This window comes from Glycine soja, chromosome 10, assembly GCF_004193775.1.
Source record: "Glycine soja cultivar W05 chromosome 10, ASM419377v2, whole genome shotgun sequence".
In the NCBI taxonomy this organism is placed as follows: Eukaryota; Viridiplantae; Streptophyta; class Magnoliopsida; order Fabales; family Fabaceae; genus Glycine; species Glycine soja.
In genome coordinates, this window is record NC_041011.1 from 5,752,767 (window position 1) to 5,771,539 (window position 18,773).

Sequence of the window (18,773 nt, forward strand, 5' to 3'; positions counted from 1 at the left end):
TTACTCAAAAATCTTAATTTTAAGAAATAAATTTAAAGATAGCAAGAGAAAAGGCACTAAAAGTAAAAAAATACATTATATATCTTTTATAAAAAAAATGTTATGTGAATTTGGTTTGATGATATTTAAAATATATATTATTTATATTTTGATTCTTAATTGTTATACTTCTCATTTGCATTTTTAACTATTGTTTTTTTTTTGGGTACTTATATAAAATAGGAGTATGCACTCAGAGAACAACTAGAAATGCATTGTTCCGAAATTTCATCAAATTCAACAAAATAATGTTAACCTTAACGTATGAATCTTCCATAAAAATACGACTCTTCCCAAACTGTCCAAACGGATAATTCAAGATTCAATACAACGATTAATGCAAACTATTTGCAAGAATCAGTATATTCAATCTCAAACGGGAATTTAAGGTTTACTCATGATGAACAAAACTTGTATATAAAGCACTGGTCATTAATCACATACAACAACATACAAAACCATTGCTAGAATGTCATGATCACGACGCAAACAAGAAGACAAATAGTGCCTACAAATTAAATATTTGAATGCTAAGTGAGATATAAGACAAACTTGGATATATCAAGTAAGACTTTACATGAAATGAACAATGACCCTTGACTTTATATTTGAATGCTTCCATGTAACTAACTTCAAGTTTATATATTATATTTGCTACTAAAATAGATTAAAAACAAAACACAACCACACACAAAAAGAGATATAACAAATGAATAATACTTCAACTCATACAGGTATATTTGTATTAAGTCTCTTAGCAATCATTGTCATCGAGTACTCGTTGGTGTCAACTAGTCCCAAGTCCCAGACAAACAGTGCTAATGTTAACATGCCTACTTTTCACTGGTGAAATTATTTTAAACCAAAGATACCTTATTGGAAGACCATGTCAGTATAATCAACCTACATGTAAGTAACCTCTTTAAATAGATAAAGAATGGAGACGATTCTCTCAATTGAGTATGGAAATAAACAAACATATTGTGTAAAAGTCAAAGAATGGAAAACCATGTCGTAGCACATGCACCCAATAAGCACACCATCAGTCAGCACAAATAATAAACCATAGGGGAATGTACCTCAAAGTTAGAGGAAATAGTTAGGGTTGGTGACAGTGATATTGCCTGGAGGTTTTGGAGTTGTCCTATAATTAAAAAAATTATTTATGCTAGAGAAATTATGAATAACAAAATAGACCAAGCATGCACACAGACCCAAAGATATATAAGAAGTGTACTTAAAGGGCTTTAGGTGCCTTACACATATTTGAGTTTGGCAGTGGAATCCATACCAATTTCTGACCAAGAACCAATGAATTTGTTTCCAAAACAAATTCATCTTATTAGAGACACATAAAGCAGTCAACAAGAGGAAAAGCAAGTGATCAAACCATTACTACAAAACAAGTCTCATCTTAGCAAAACAAATTCATCTCATTTAAGACGCATAAAACAGTCAATAAAAATTATAAGTGGTAGTTATACTAAACTAAGTGCTGAATCAATGTGATGAATTATAGTTTGAGTCATAAAATTTATTCATACAATAAACAAATTTGATGAACAATTTTCTTATAAGTGGTAGTTATAGTAAACTAAGTGCAAAGTGAATCAAGAATATTAATCTTACAACTCATTTTCTACACTTCCACGAGGTTATAGTTGTCAAAAATCTTTTGGAGCTAGTTCATTATGTTAATTTAATTGAATATTTGGGTCATAATAAAAAACCTTAAGTCCTTGTCATCATTTGGTTGTACCAAAATTGATGCTAGCGATATTTATGTAGCAACCGTGATAATCACTGTAAGCAATGAGTACATTAAGTTGCCATTTCCGCTAATATAGAACCAGATAAATAAGAAGTGCGTTCAATTTATCATGCAAACTTTCTTCAATTTATTTAATCTATTAGTTATGCAGTTGAGAACTTAAATCTGCTACTATTCATGTAAATACCATCCTAACGTGGCAAGTGATAGTAGTAGTAGTCTTTATTTTAATCCTCAGTAGAAAAACTACCTCACCAGTTACTACCTACATTGACCACCACTTCCTCTTATAGTCCTCACCCTCTCTATCACTCTATTCAAACGTCACCATAGTTTATCAACCACGAATGTCCACAAGTTGAGAACATGCAAAAAAAAAAGAAGCAAAACATGGAAGCTATTAAGTTGGTGATCCAAGTGAGAGACCAAACACAACTTAACTGATGTTAAGTTAACTGTTAAGTTGGTGCTGCCAACTTGCCTCCTATAATACATGTGACCCCACACCTGAAAATCCTTTTTTTTGTATGCACTTTAGCAACCATATAAATAGTAGTTTCTGAATGATACTAACACACAACAGTTACTTCACATTGGTTTAAATGTCTATGTTTACCTAATTATATTTGAAGCACTTTAAAAAAGAAAACAACAACCAAGAACAAGCAAACCGAAACCCCCCAATTGAGGGGTTGTGAGTGATCACCCTATAGGAAAATAGACATTAGTGACAAAGACTAAGGTTAAGGAAGGAAGTTATAAAAAATGGCTAACCATAGTTGCCTTAAGGTTTGCTGCGATCTCTCAATCCCTTACCTCTTGAATCTGATCATCATATACAAATACCATTGGAGAACCAACTTTCTCCCTTGGTTGCAATTAATGAGATCACTCCCCTTTGGTCTAGGGAAAAACAAATATGATGATTCATATTACTTACCATGAGCAAATATAATATTAGAACTCATGACTCATACTACTTATTGCTATTAACTGAGAATAGTGCAAGTTGATTCCCTGTCCATGACTATTCAAATACTAAGATGAACCAATGAAAAATAGATACAAGTCAAACACCTTTTTACACAAAAATCTCTAGCTTTAAGAACATGGGCAAAGGGCCTGCCATGCACATGGCCACAACTATTTGCTATGAATCAAGTACTATTAAAAAGGGAAGCAGTAACAATCTTCCCGTCTAAAGATAGAACACAGATAGTACATTTACCTTGTAACTGTCCTTTTTTTTTAGAAACCCTTAGATCATTGACCAGTGAAACAAGATTTGTAACTCCAGTGCTATCAAATAAATCATCATATGTATGAAAAAGGAAATGTAACAAAAATCATACCTTTAAAATTTTTTTAAAAAAAACTCTTGTACAATTGCTCTGGTAATTGATTGAGCCAGCCACAAAATAAAGGGAATAGCGACAAACCAAGTTAAAATGGAACTAAAAGGCTTGGAATATGCATTTAGCAATTCACGACATTACCTAATTACATATACATAATAGGTACTTATGCTTGACCAAAGTGTGGATAAAATAAAAACAAGGTTGCAACAATGGTATTGACAGAGTCACGGAAAATAAGGTTACAACAAAATACCTGGGCATGGTGGCGAGGTGTCACGGTGGCACGCTGTCACAGGGGTTGCAGATGTTGAGATAGAGTCATGAACACGAACCTTAGACGGAGGAGAAGAGAGCGCGAGGAAAATAGGACTCACGTTCTAATATTTTTAAATGTAGCTTCAATATCGATTTTCAATACAAAACCGATTTTAACCAAACAATGTAAACATTGACATTAATATCGGCTGTGATGTTAGAATCGATGTAGAATAGTGATTGTTTCTACATCGGTTATATTTGAACCGATGTAGAATGAGACATTTTTTTTTATTTTTTGAAATTTATGAACCCAGGTCAATTTTCAGCTATCAAATTAGTTACTGAATACAATACAAATATGTAATACAATACAAGAAGCTATGTTGCTTATATTAACTAACTCTTTCAGCATCCACAATTTTATTAGTACTTTTTGTTGACTTTATAGTATACATACAACGTCCATGGTTTTCTATATATGCTTTCTCTACACTGTTCTCTCTTTAAAGCTTTTCTATATATGCTTTCTATATATTTTCTGTTTTTGTGAATTTTTCCTTTATTATTTTAATTATGCATTAGTTTATTTGGTAACTTAACAAATAATATTTGATAAAAATACTATGTGCATGATAGTATAAAAATACTTTGTGCATGATAAAAATACTATTTGCATGATAGTATAATAATCAAATTGATCTGGTTATAAAAACTATATATGCTTCTACCTCATTTCTATCTTTTTTTCTCTTTTTTTATTACTTCTTTCCTGTCTTCTTTTCAGCTAAATACACCCCATTTTTAGAGAACACGGTTTATTACCACTTATAAAATTAAATTAAATATCCACTGGAATTGATTTTTTTTTTTTTGTATGGTTTTGAGTAAAATGGTAGACCTCCACCCAAAATGGGATGCAGGGAAGAAGGATAGAAGGAAATTAAAAAATATAAATAGAGAAAATAATAAATGGACTAAATATTCTATCTGCTAGGCATTTTTTTTTTCCACCATAAATACTCTTTCTTTCTGCTAGGCATTTTTTTTCAAACTTTAATGTTATCCCAAATATTTCACAAACTTCCGTTATAGTTCATTTGTGTTTTTCTTGAACTTTTATTAATTTTCCTGGTCATTTATCTATTTGAATATGAGAATTAGCATAAATTAATTCTAAGATTAAAAAATCAAATTTTTTAAATAATCACTTAAATCAACTTGATAAATACCACCAGTAAATAGAAAAATTTGTTCATAATTTCTACATAGTTATGTACTAGAGACTCCATCAAAACCTTTTTCAACCAATCCAAAAACATACGTTTAACTTGAGAACACACACATCTCCAACAATTAGTCCCACTGAATTCAATAAAAAAAATCTGTCAAACCACATAGATTAAAATGCAAACAAAAACTAGTTTTCCCATTTGATTAATCAGAAATCAGACAAAGATTAGGGGCTTACAACTACAACTAGTCATTGAAGGATTAAGGATGTATATGATGTAGTAGGTGAAGATGAATGGAGACATTTTTTCAGAGTTCTGTCTTATTATGCAATACATGTGTATTCTCAACCAAGACAAGAACAAACACAAGGGCTGAAAATCAACTAACCTCTTAACCATAGGTTAGGAGAGGGATCTCAAAAGCCATTGAAGCTGCATCAAACTCTGATGGTGAGTGGATCACTGAACCATTCACCTGTGAACCATAGATAAGGTGAGCAGAGAACACACTCACCTTCTAAACCATAGTTAAGGAGATAGCTGAAAATCAGTTTTCTCGTATTTTTATCTTCAACTAAGTGTGAATTGCGTCATGCAGTTTTCTCCTATTGGAGTTTAATTTAATCTACATATTTTTTTAGTACAAACCTTGAGATAAATTTCAATTCTAATAACAGAACATGACAAACATGTTAAGAACTATATTTAAATTTTGTCCAATCAAAAAACCCTTTTCTTGCTTAATGATGGAGCTATATTTAAATTCATGTCAGTCTCTTTGTCTTGATTAACCACAGAATTTATCATTTCATTACTGTTCCCAATCCTCACAAGATCCACAGAACTAGCTCTCAGATCTCTCAGTGAAGTATCCCTATAAAAATACATAATGAGTTGAAGATAAAAATAGAACTTCCTTTCTCTAAAGCAACATCTTGCACTTTTACAATTATAAAATAGAACTGCAATAATATTCAGTAAAAATAAGAATCACCCGGAAATAACACTGGCATCAATGATTTTATATTAAATCTCTAACATTTTCCATTTTTCCAGTAGAGACTCTACTGATATAGCCACAAGTGTTGTTACCTTACCACCATCAAAATAAAATACTCATTGAATTATTTATGCATTTAAGTTTGAAGTTATGGTAACAATATTATGTGTTATTATAAAATCTAAATCATACATCTAATCAACAACATAGACTTAAATGTAAAATTACAATTTACTTTATAAATCCTTGTGCAATACAAATATAAAACCAGAATCAAATTACAGCTTTAAACTACATCTTATCCCCCAAAATGGAGCCTAGGCTTAAAGACCCTAACAGGAGAGATAACATAGATAGTTGACTACTGGTATAATGCTATTATTTCTTGGGTGGCATTGCTACTAAGACCTAGCAGTTCATTATTGTCAGCAATCATCATTATTCATTACAGATTAAATCAAGTTTCCCCTCAGTCATCGAAAATTGATTATCCAAAGCAATCTTCTAGTTCAAAATCCAAAAATAGATAACACAGGAAATCTTAAGTATAAGATCCAAAAAATGAAAAGAAAGGATATGAGCTTATTCAATCATTTTATCATTTTAATGGAGACTACTAGTTCTATATCCTCTAATTGTGGAAAGATCATATATAACAGACAGTCTGTCTCTACAAGAACATGTCGTTAAACCTCATAACAAAAGTTATGAAGGGGAAAAGGTCACATATCCCTGCATTTTTCATATCTTTGCTTTCTTTCAAGTTAAGAGTTATGATTCAACTAAAACTTACATGAAGAAACAAGAAAAAGACTGTTTAATGTTAAGTAACAATTTCAATGATGGACATACCTCCCTGTGCTTGTTTGATTGCTCTTGTTGGCTCTCTTAATGATGCTGGGTTTACCACTGTAGTAAAAACCAGTTAAATCGAGCGCTTCACTTGCTACAGCTCCTAAAACTGCCAAAACATTGGCAGACTTGCTTTGAAAATGACAGAGAAGAATAGGAAATAGTCAAATTTAAATTTGAAATGCAAAAAAAAGAAAAAAAAAATGAAGAGACTGCTACCGTGAGACAAAAAGATAAAGCGTAACATGCTTACCTCTTTGCAAACTTGTGAAAATCCCAGTGAATAAATCTAAGATGGTTCTCCACTGGTAGAATTTGGTTCAGATACCCAACATCATTTGCAAATTCACGCCTCAACATCATTTCTCGAGGCCGTTTCTCAACTGTCTGTATTTCATCATTTAAATGAGTAACAACAAAGTATAAATTATCTTTTTATAAAAGAAGCATTTCATTAATGCAAAGAAAAAATGTGAAAGGAATAAAAAAACATGTAAATTCATATTTGTTAACGCACTAACTATTTTTATATGAGGAATTACCTTAATCAAATTCAGAACAATAATTGGATTGCCATATCTCTTAGCTAGGTCTTCAAAATGCAATTTTGTTGCTTGGTATGTTGGATCATACCTCTGCACTGGAAGTCAAAACGGGGGGCGTCAAAAGAGAGCTAGATGTATTATAAAAGCATAGAATTTAACAATGAACACGATAAATATTAATCACAACTACTCTCATACAAATTATATCAGGCTTGGGGCTAAATCTGGATGCTTCTTGTGACCAGAAAAGTGGTATTGATCCACGCATTTGCACAACTGAACTCATCTTTCCCTTGCAAGAGCCTGATTCTTCATCAAGGACAATCTGCTCTGTCTCAACATCATTAGCAACCCTCCCCCGATCATTCACACCCCTTTTCAAGTACCTGCAGAAACAATTCATGACAAAGAAAAATAATCCAACCATTACTATTTTAGCCAGATAGACACAATGTAAAACCAAATATCATTGCAAATTGCAAAATACAGATAATTCCTGATATCAAAGAATATTGCTTGCTATGCAACTTGCAGATACAATGGTAGCAATATTACGATAAGAACAAGGCCAGAATGACAAATAATACTTGAATTAGTTAATAATGTGAAGAACGTTACCTTTTTTCAGAGTCCAATGCATCATCAATATCACCAACCAACACAGATGCAGATCCCACATGAGCATGGCTGATGGCTCCTGCATGTATCATCAATATCACCGGAGGTGCATTTTCGTGGAGTGAGAAAGAGGCCATGGGGGAGATACGCCTCGAAGATCAGAGATCCCAGCCAGAAGAGCCGCGTCTGGCTCGGAACCTTCGACACTGCGGAGGCGACAGCGCGTGCCTACGACGCCGCAGCACGAGAGTTTCGTGGCCCTAAGGCCAAGACAAACTTCCCTCTCCCTTTGGAAAATGTTAAGAACTTGAGCCCCAGCTAGAGCAACATCGTCGAGTCCTCTAGCCGCGACTGCGATGTCGCCGCCGATTCCTCGCCTCTAGACCTCAACCTTGCCCTCGCCGCAATCGCATCCACTCGATTCCCTTTCCAGCACTTTACCGGCGCGGTGCTATGGCAAACCCGTTTTTGTACTACGAGGCTGTCCTATGCGCCGGCATGGGCGGTCCACGTGGCTTTGCATTTGGCTACAATCATCATCCCGTTGCAGCGACTGACGAGCGACTCAGACTCTTCCTCTTCCTTCTTCCTCTTCCTCTGTTATCGATCTGATGAGGGTGAAAGGAACGTTTCCAGAATCTTCCATCCAAATTCGCATAAATGAAGACGTTTTGTATAATATATTTTATTAATAAAGAGGGAAAACTGAAATAAAAAATAATTAAAAAATTTATAACTTCAAATTAAATGCAGTTGTCAAAAAGACCGTAGTAGTTTGGTGACTAACAAAGACGGTTTTTATAAAACCGCCTTTGTAACCTTCACATTGAAGGCGGTTCTATAAAATCGCTGTCGTTAGCTTAAAAAAATTTATTTTATTTTTAAAAATTCCATCTACATCGGTTTTTTTATAACCGATGTAGATAAGACGACATAAAAAGACATTTTTGTAGTAGTGATGAAAACTAAAATTATCATAATTTTCACAATCCTTAGATAAATTTTATAATTTAAATGTACAGATTTTTTTAAACAAAGATTATACACTCAAATATACCACCATGAAAAATAAAAGAAAATAAATCACGTAATAAAAACAGGATCTTTAATTATTTAACATATTAAACGGTAAATCACATGTAAATTATTGATCAAAGAAAATGACGAGTCACATGTAATTCTTCCTTGCACAAAGCTGGTTTGGTGTGGATATTTCTTCATATATCCTCGTAGAAGAATTTTTTAAAAAGATCCATAAGTGCTGTCAGGAAATTCATGGAAATAAGAACACCATCTCCATCAGGGCTTATAATAATATGTGCCCTAACTTCTCGAAATACTTTTGCTAAACCAAAGTGCACAGGCTTTCCCCAACCAAAATCTGCATCATACACTGGCAAGCTCATCCAGCTTGTGATGAGAATGTTATGAGGATTCCCAGAATAGGGTTCATTAATAAGGTCTCCTTGTCCCGAGAAAAAAGCCCTTATGTTATCCAATTGCTCTTGCCCTAAAACATAACTTATGTGTGACCTTATATACTCATATGTAACCGCATAAACCGCATCCCTTATCTTTTGAGCCCCATAGCTTAATGGGTTTAATAAGATATCTCCCACACTACACTTAGGAGTCAGTGTTTTTGCCAAAGCATTCCCAAAATAATTCTGAGGGAGAGGTGGATTCAATCTATTGCGAATATCAACACTAAACGTAACTACAGTTGGTTGGTGATTCTCATCAGATGCATGAGCGTGATGAGCCTTAGATGCACATCTCCATATATGAGAAGAAATAGCTTCAAATCTGCTATAAGGTCTTACCCCTTCTTTTGAAGGTTGTTCATTAGCCTTCTTCTTCAGCTTCTCCACTTGGCTTGATGAGAGTTTCAACAATATAGCACTTATCTTGTTTTGCTCAGCAATGTTGTCTGGCATGAACCTTACAGGCTTCCACTCTGGGAGATCAACACATGGTTCTGATGGCTCTGGAAATTTGAGTAGTGTTCGATCAAGAAAAGGAACTTCATTGGGATCCAGTTCTTCGCCTCGAACCAGCTTTGCCCATCGGTTGATGAAGAAAATAGCGGCAGTACCATCAACCAAAGGATGAGAGAAAGCAACTCCAATGGCAAGACCTTCACCACCACAGAACCTGGATATATAAGATGGATTGGATGCATAAAAGAGAATGAAAAAGAGGAAAGATAACGGGTTCAATCTACTCTTGCTAACAAAAAACTAACATTCTAATTAACAACTAATATTTACCGATAAAAAAAATAAAACCACAGAACCTTGTTAACTGCACTAGCATTAGCGGCATGTCCTCTGAGGGTCGAGTATAATCAACTTTTGGAACAAGTTCCATGGTGGAATCGGAAGGTGCAAAGTCTCCATAATCACCAAATGTGGCTGTGCTTTCAGCTTCAATCAATGTCACTCCTTTTGCATTGCAATCCACTTCCATTCTACCATTTTTTGTCAGCTTCAATCTGCCAGCTATTGGATAGTATGGCACCAAAATCTTGCTAAGAGAGTTCTTCATCCTCTCAATATCAATGGTGTTGTTGGGTCTTGATTTGTAGGCATAGATAGTGTTTACATGACGTAGGTGCCCAATTTGATCACTATCGGATAGCCAAATAGGATCACTGGGAGTTGGCTGATTTGGAGTGACATTGTAAGAAGCAACAATGGTTATCATTTTTGTGCTTGAAGGCTTGAACTAATGTGCCTGAGGCTGGATATGCTTCATGGCTTGGCTATACATATAAAGCAATATTTATAGTAAAAAACATTATCTTATGACAACATCCCTCCCCCATGCCTTTGTATAGCGAAGAGTCTCTGGGTAATGGGGTACGAAGTTTTTTTTATGACTTATGGAACGGATTTTTTTTATCTGGGGTGCAAAATATATAAGATAAAAAAAAATGGGCATTCAGTGTTTTCAAAATGATTGTTGACTTTTATACTGTAATGATGTAATATTTTTTCATAAATTATCAAAATAGATAGATTTTTAAAAAAATTACAAAAATAAGTGAATTGTGTTTCAAAAGATGATTTTAATAAGAAGAAATTGTACTTCCAAAGACAATTTCTTCTTCGGTTTTTGTTTTTTAAAACTTTATGGCGGCTAATATGTATTTATGGCAATATATATGGCGGTTAATTGTACTTCCAAACTGTTAATTTATATATATATATATATATATATATATATATATACACACACGTGTGTGAATGTGAATGGAAATAATGATTTACCGTGATTTAAATAAAAGTAAAAAAAAAAAATACAGATCGTGTTTAACAATAGAAATTACTACATTTGAATCATCTTATGGGTGTTTTCTTTCAACTAGCATCATGACGCATTATCTTTGTTATTAATTTATCAATATATGGTTCTCAGCATAGACACTGCTGGTGCAAGATGCTTGTGTTAATGTAAAGCTATACGTGGCCTTCTACCAACGGTACATTTTTGCTTCTCTAACTTTGTTGGATGGTAGAATTAATGCATTATTCTTGGTGTCATAAATTCTGTTGTCATTGTTATAAATAAATATGCTAATGGTGACGCAGGGATTTATAGATATGTGGTCTACCAATGTCATATCTTACCATATACTTCTTTTGCGATATTTTTTTTTTCATTTTGTCGGTGATGACATTAATGGTAAATCTGTTAAATTTGATAACAAAAAGAGATACATAAAATAAACCTTTGTTCTTGATGTATCTTGCATCAAATATCTGCCTTTGAGCATCATGATATGAGCTTTAGCATGTTGTGCAATCACATCATCACGATCAATAAGTTGTTGAAAATTTTGCCATAGCCAAATTAGATAAATCATTTTTTCCTTGATATACTTATCAGGTGGAATGTCTCCAAGTAAGACATGATAAGCAACATGTACATCACCAGTAATGACACAAGTTACCGACCGTCCAACGTTCAATCAACGCAGTGACCAAATGCTGATTAATATCAATTTGGCTGATAGTTATAACACGACCAAAACTAGCTTCATTTATTAAGTTTTTCACACGATTATCTATACGATCCAAATGCGTAAAAGACCAGACATAATTACACCTTGGACAAATCATTCTTTCTTGGTCTTCCCATACTTGATTTGAAATATGATTGTGTTGTAGGCACAACAATGAGCCATCAATAGGCCAGGTTATGCATGTTCCATTGGTTCAAAAAAAAAAAAACAAGAGATTGCAAGAAGGATGGAAAAGGTGGAATGTGGGAAAAAGAAATAAGCTTTGTGAGAGAAGTTTGGTGGGATGAAAATTAGAATGAAGAAGAATGAAAGACCAAGTGGAGGTAGACTACATGAGAGAAGTTTCCTTTGAGTTCGCGTGTCATGCATCAGTAGATAGTGCAAATTATTCATACCTTTGAGTTCACATGTCATGCATTTGTCATTAGCCAACTTTGAGCATCTCATGCCTCTGCAATGTACATGACTTGACTTCAGGTAATGCCTTTGAGTTCACATGAGAAACAATGACATGCCTTTGAGATCATGTTGAATGTCTAGAATAGAATCTCATAGGTTTGAACTTTGTTAAAGGTGTAGTCTTTGGGTTCTTCAAGTTATCATTCATGAGTTTCATCATTCAGTCTGCAATATCATTCACGAGCTAAGATTCTTCATCATTCACGAGCAGCATAGTAAATTCTTGTATAGTCATTTCCATAATTCATGTCATGCAAGCTAAGACTCTTTACGCATGAGTTGCAATGATAACTGCTAAATATGAGTTATTTTGATAGTAAAAATATATTGAAAATATCTTTAAAAATATTTATTTAGCAGTTATCTTTGGCTTAAATATTAAGATTTGATATTTTTTTTTATTTATGACTTGCAGATATGAAAATGAGAGATTAAAAGAGAAAAAGATCAAGAAAATATCCAAAATATCAGGAAATCTCTGGAAGATATGATTAAAAGCAAAACAAATCCAAAAGATATCAAAAATATCAAAAAATGAAGATTTCTAGCATCAGGCCCAAGTCCACTCCAACAATTATAAAAAGAGAGTCAAGCCAAGGAGGAGACACAACCGTAGAACCCCCTCACCTAGGGATTTCATTTACTCCCTTCCTTTCAACCCTCTTATCCCATCAGTTCTTATACCCCATCCATTGGAAAGCCCTCAATGGCCATGAGTGGCTAAACCCCTAGTTAGGGCTTGGCAGACCTAAAAGTCAAGCGATGTATGATGTACTCACTATTTATCAATGCAAAGGTGTTTTCTATTCTATTATCTTTTATGCTTTTATCTTGCATTATTCATCTTTATATTCTGTTAGGGGTTAGACGCTCGGGAGAGGGTAACTTCTAAATCAGATTTAGAGAAGGTATGCATGATTTGGTTTTAGGGGTTAGACGCTCGGAAGAGGGTAACTTCTAATAGAACAAAAAGAAAGGATTTCATAAGAAAATCATTGCTAGGAATAGAATGATAATTTTATGCACATGCATTCTTGCAAACATCTTGAATTCATACTTCATGCATTTTATTTGTTGAGTCTTTGCAAAGGAATTTGGAAGATAAATAAATAAAATAGGTTTGTCATCATGAGGAATCAGGGGTAAGTAATTGAACAGATGTGGGTAGAATAGAATCACCTAAATTGATAAAGAAAAATCATAAACTCATACATCCTAGGCAAACAAGGCAGGTCAGGTCCCAACCTTATCAAATTCTGAATTTTATTTTATTTTTATCTTTTACTTTTCTTATCTTATCTTTTATCTTCTATTTTCTTTTATCTTTATCATATCTTAATTTAAATATTTTATCTTCTCTATCTTCTATTTTTATCTTTAAATCTTTTATCCTTTCCTTTAAATCTTTATCTTATCTCCTATATTTTCTTATCTTTATTTTAAATTATTTATCTATTGCTTTTAAATTGGATTTGCATTAATCTAAGTACAAACAAAGTCCTTGTGGATTCGACACTCGGACTTCCGAGTACTTTACTACTTGTGACAAATTTGGTACACTTGCCAATGAGTTAACATGCAATATTCACTTTCTTTTGCATTATTCACAAGCTTCATCTGCCTTTTTCTCTTGTTTTGCATGAGCCTAACCTGCATTTCCTTATTTCCATTTGCACGAGCCTCCTGCATTTCCTTATTTCCATTATTTTCATGCACGACTAACCTGCATTTCCTTATATCCAATATTCTTATTTCCATTTTTTTCATGCATGAGTCACACGACTTAGAAGTCGTAGCACATGGCTTAACTTCAAAGTTGTAAAAATGGCCACGACCTTAGTGTTTTTAGGTAGGTTAATGGTGGTATTGTAGTTTAGAAGTCATGAGGTAGGGAACAACTTTAAAGTTGTGACATGTGGCATGACTTTAAAGTCGTGTTTATGTTTTATTTATTTAACAAGCATATATGTTATAAGTTAATATTATTTTAGGGTTTTAGTTAATTAAAAATGTTATATGTTATAGGTTAATATTATTTTAGGGATTTAGTAATTTAAAAGTGTTATATGTTATAAGTTAATATTGTTTTAGGGTTTTAGTTATTTAAAAATGTTATATGTTATAAGTTAATATTATTTTAGGGTTTTAATTATTTATAACAAAAAAACTTTATGGTTTTAATTATTATTATTATTTATACAAAATTTTTATAAGTTATACTTATTTATAACAAAAATACTATACATCAAATGAAAGTCATGGAGGCTTTAATTCCTTTGAACTCATGCAAAACATATGACTTTCATCTCCATTATAAAAGAGACATTGTCTAGCACTTGAGCTCATTGGTAATCTTCTCCATCTTTTCACATTTTCCTTAGAAGTCATTGTAGTCATTTTACGATCTTCTCAATATGTTTTTATTTAATGTTAGATACTATAAATTATTCACATTTTTACTAATAAATTACACTTTTATTTGTCCAGAGATGGCGGGTGAAGAACTCATAGTAAGAGATAATGTTAGCGATTTTAGTGATGAGGATTAGGACTACGATGTTCACAAAAGTGGAGGATCAAGCAATCAAAATCAGTGTGGGTCATTTTCATAATTTGAAACTATTAATAGCCAACTATCAGAATATCTACCATTCTTAAATCCTTATTAGAATAGAAGGAGTGACAGTACGAATGACTCCTATGACCTTTAAGAAGGCATGATATTTGAATCAAAACAAGCAGTTGTGAATGTCATTAAACAATTTCATTTTCTACATGCATTTAATTATGATGTTGAAGAGAGCAAGAGCGACAATATGGTAATGGATGTCATTAGAGGGTGAGAGCATCCTTCAGCAAAATACGCAGGAGGTGGGAGATAAAGAAAATAAATGGTACTCACTTGCACAACTTTACTCATATCATAAGATCATGTTAGGTTAGACTCATATGTAATTATTCATAATATTGTTCACTCAGTGAAAACAAATTATGGTATCCAAATCAACACCTTGATTAAATACATGCTACAATGCTTTGGTTATACTGCGACATACAAAAAGGCATGGACAACTAAATAGAAAGCACTTGAAATGGATATAGTAGCTCTACCATCAGAACGAATTGGGTGGACTGGGCCAGATAGAACTTTTGTGTATTGCATCAAATTTTAACAAAGAGTTTAAAAATGTTGACGTAAAAAAAACAAGGCATCAATATGGGTAAGCTTCTAACCATTTCATGCATCAAATTCTTGCATTATTATGTGTTCAACATTAATATTATTCATCAGTTTGTCTTTTGCCGTAAGATATGAGATAAGGAAACCACAAATTAAGGCAAAGTTACTCACAATGCAATCAGAGTTTCCACGAGCAGCAAATTGGTTGAACCAAATTCCCAAGAGTAAATGAACTCGAGCCTGTGATGAAGGAAAACAATATGGGCATATGACTATCAACCTTGTCAAATGTATAAATTCTATTTTGAAAGGAGCCCGAACATTTCCTATTACTGCCTTAGTCAACGAAACATTTAATAAAATAAATGACTCATTTGTTACTAAGGACATGAATATGATAAATACAGGACACATGTACTTTGAAGAGGTATATGTCATGATGCAAGAGAATTGACACATTTCTACCTTGCATTATGTTCAGATGTACTGGGAAATAAGGGAGTTTGAGGTTCAAGAAATAGCTAATATGTGACTTGGGCGACGAGCAATGATATGCACTATCAAATTGAACGAATGGTGGTGTGGCTGTGGAGAATTTCAGACACTTCGAATTCCTTGCTCGCATGCAATTACAACATGTACTTCTTGCAAATTAAATTACGATGACTTTGTTGACCCTGTATACAAGTTGGAAAACATTTATAAAGTTTATCAGCATTAGTTTCATTCCTTTGGAAGTGAAGATAAATGGCCTTAATATTTGGATTCATATTTTATGCCCGATCATTCAAAGCAATGAGACACATCCGGAAGCCCGCCACTACTCGTATACATAGTAAGATGGATGAACCAATTCCAAATAAGTCTAAGAAATATTCATTGTGTAGGACTGAAGAATATAATTGTAGTAACTGTGCATAAAAGCAAGTTAACGGTTAATAATATTTCTACTTTTTATGCTTTTGTTTAATTTGTATTGTTCATTTTATGTTAATGTATTATGTTGTTTTTATTTTAACAACTACTTTTTTCACTAAATTATTTTATGTTGTTAATATTAAAATAATTTATAAAATAAAATTAATTAATACTAATGTACAAAATTATTAATTTACTTAATGATAATTGTAAAAATTAATTAAATTTTTTTAAAAAATTAATATTATTTGATAAATTATAAGTTAATATTAGTTACAAAACATTTTAATATTTTGTTAGACGAACATGTAATACATTTTTATATTTTTATTTAAATGTAAGTCTTTTGTATTATTTTTTAATTCACAAATTAAAATCCTCAACATTAGTTAAAAATAGAGAAAATATTAAATATAGAAAGTATATTAAATGAAACAATAAACAAAAAATATACATAATTATAAATAAAATAATATACTAAAATTAAGAAAATATTAAATAAAAGCATATAAAAAAATATATAGAATATTAAATATAGAAAATCTATTAAATAAAAAATATACAAAAAATGTAGAAAATATTAAAAAAATATACCCAAAAAAAATATTGAAAGTCTTAAATTCATTTACGACTTTAATAAATCAATTTTTAAAAAATATATGTTTTACGACTTTAAAGTCGTAAAAAAAACTCTTACAACTTTAAAGTTATTATTTCGAAACAACATAAAGTTGTAAAATATATTACGACTTCAATTAAAAAAATATAATTTATAATTAATATTGCGACTTTCAATTCAAAAGTCGTAACATCCGTTATGACTTATAAAACAAATTGTCCTCTTCTAGAAATTTGGTGGGGCAAAAAAAAAATTATCCTTATTGGGATATTGATATGAAATTTAATGTCACACTAACTTGGATGGGGCAAACGACCACTTGAGAATTTTTTTTTTCAAATTTATCAAGTGGGGGTAAAAATTAAATTAATACCCCGAAAGGAATAAGTCATTGGGTAACCTACGACTTTTGAATTGAAAGTCGTAAATTGAGTTGTGACTTCTTCTTTTTTTCATTGAAGTCGTAAAAAATTTTTAAACTCGACTTTAAAGTCGTAAGAGTTTATTTTTTAACACAACTTTAAAGTGGTAAATGATTTTTTTTCATAGAAGTCCTAAATTATTTTACAACTTCAAATTTTTTTTTGCACGACTTTAAAGTCGTAGTGTATTTTTTTTTAAATCATAACTAATTTTTTATTTTAATTATTTAAGGAATTAGTGTCTGTTTTATTTTTTTAGTTTTATTTAATATTTTCTATATTTTTTCATATTGCTTTATTTAATATATTTTCTATATTTTTACTAATGTTAAGGATTATTATTTTTTTGTAAATTAAAAAATAATACAAAAAACTTAAATTTAAATAAAAATGTTAAAATTTAATACATATTTATTTTAAAAAAATATTAAAATGTTTTGGTACTAATATTAAAAAATAATATTAACTTACAACTTATCAAATAATATTAATTTTTTAAAAAAATTAATTAATTTCTACAATTATCATTAAGTAAATTAATTTCTTACAATAGTATTAATTAATTTAATTTTATAAATTATTTTAATATTAAACATAAAAAATAATTTAGTAATAAAAATAGTTGTTAAAATAAAAATAACATAACACATTAATATAAATTGAACCATACAAATTAAAGAGGAACATAAAATTAAAAAGTAAAAATAATATTAGTCGTCAATTTGCTTGCATAGATAGTTACTACGATTATGTCCTTGAGGTCTACACAATGAGCATTTCATAGGCCTATTTAGAATTGGTTAGTCCATCTCATTATGTATAGGACTAGTGGCTGGCTTTCTCATTGTGTCTTATCGCTTCGAAAGATCAAACATAAAATATAAATCCAATTATTGAGGTCATTTATCTTCGATTCCAAGGGAATGAAATTGATACTAATAAACTTTGTAAATATTTTCCAACTTGTATACAAGATCAACAAATTCATCGTAATTTAAATTGAAAGAACCAGACGCTGCAATTGCATGCGAGCTAGCAAAGAATTTGAAGTGCCTGAAATTCTCTACAATCACACAATCGTTTTTCCAATTTGACAGTACATGTCATTGCTTGTCACCTAAGCCGTGTATTAGCAATTTCTTGAACCTCAAACTCCTATGTTTCCCAAATGTGCATGCGAACATAATGCGAGGTAGCAATGTGTCAATTTTCTTGCATCGTGACATATACCTCTTCAGAGTACCTATGTCCTACCTTTATTATATTCATGATTTTCATGCTATTAGTAAAAAAATGAGTCATTTATTCTATTAAATGTTTTGTTGACTAAGGCAGTAATAGGAAATGCTCAAACTCCTTTCAAAACAAAATTCATACATTTGACAAGGTTGGTAGTCATATGCTCATATCGTTTTCCTTCATCATAGGCCCGAGTCCATTTATTATTGGAAATTTGGTCCAACCAATTTGCTGC

The 18,773-nt window shown here is 31.7% G+C and overlaps 2 protein-coding genes across 3 annotated transcripts; both read right to left on the bottom strand.

The window, feature by feature from the left end:
- Window positions 1-201: 201 nt before the first annotated feature.
- Window positions 202-8,383, bottom strand: LOC114369296 (phosphoinositide phosphatase SAC1-like). Of its 2 annotated transcripts, none has more exons than XM_028326501.1 (6): window positions 7,674-8,382; window positions 7,254-7,441; window positions 7,053-7,150; window positions 6,764-6,897; window positions 6,511-6,642; window positions 202-5,133 (listed from the first exon to the last, which is right to left on the bottom strand). In XM_028326501.1, the coding sequence occupies exons 1-6, from the start codon at window positions 7,808-7,810 to the stop codon at window positions 5,130-5,132; spliced, it is 693 nt and encodes a 230-aa protein (XP_028182302.1). In that variant the 5' UTR covers window positions 7,811-8,382; the 3' UTR covers window positions 202-5,129. The 2 variants fall into 2 exon arrangements, with proteins under 2 accessions (XP_028182302.1, XP_028182301.1); XM_028326500.1 differs by lacking the exon at window positions 202-5,133 and adding an exon at window positions 5,379-5,532 and having other exon boundaries at window positions 7,674-8,383.
- Window positions 8,384-8,756: 373 nt separating this feature from the next.
- Window positions 8,757-10,430, bottom strand: LOC114369295 (spermidine hydroxycinnamoyl transferase-like). Its single transcript, XM_028326498.1, has 2 exons — window positions 9,970-10,430; window positions 8,757-9,827 (listed from the first exon to the last, which is right to left on the bottom strand). The coding sequence occupies exons 1-2, from the start codon at window positions 10,377-10,379 to the stop codon at window positions 8,891-8,893; spliced, it is 1,347 nt and encodes a 448-aa protein (XP_028182299.1). The 5' UTR covers window positions 10,380-10,430; the 3' UTR covers window positions 8,757-8,890.
- Window positions 10,431-18,773: the final 8,343 nt, after the last annotated feature.

What these genes read in the sequence shown, in the direction of transcription:
- LOC114369296 (XM_028326500.1), bottom strand. Translation starts at nt 7,810, where the DNA reads ATGGCCTCTTTCTCACTCCACGAAAATGCACCTCCGGTGATATTGATG. An exon ending in CCCCAAGCCTGATATAATTT is followed by an intron (nt 7,151 to 7,253) that starts GTATGAGAGTAG and finishes TTTGACTTCCAG; the next exon opens with TGCAGAGGTATGATCCAACA. An exon ending in TTGTTCTGAATTTGATTAAG is followed by an intron (nt 6,898 to 7,052) that starts GTAATTCCTCAT and finishes GATGAAATACAG; the next exon opens with ACAGTTGAGAAACGGCCTCG.
- LOC114369295 (XM_028326498.1), bottom strand. Translation starts at nt 10,379, where the DNA reads ATGATAACCATTGTTGCTTCTTACAATGTCACTCCAAATCAGCCAACT. An exon ending in ATGCTAGTGCAGTTAACAAG is followed by an intron (nt 9,828 to 9,969) that starts GTTCTGTGGTTT and finishes TTATATATCCAG; the next exon opens with GTTCTGTGGTGGTGAAGGTC.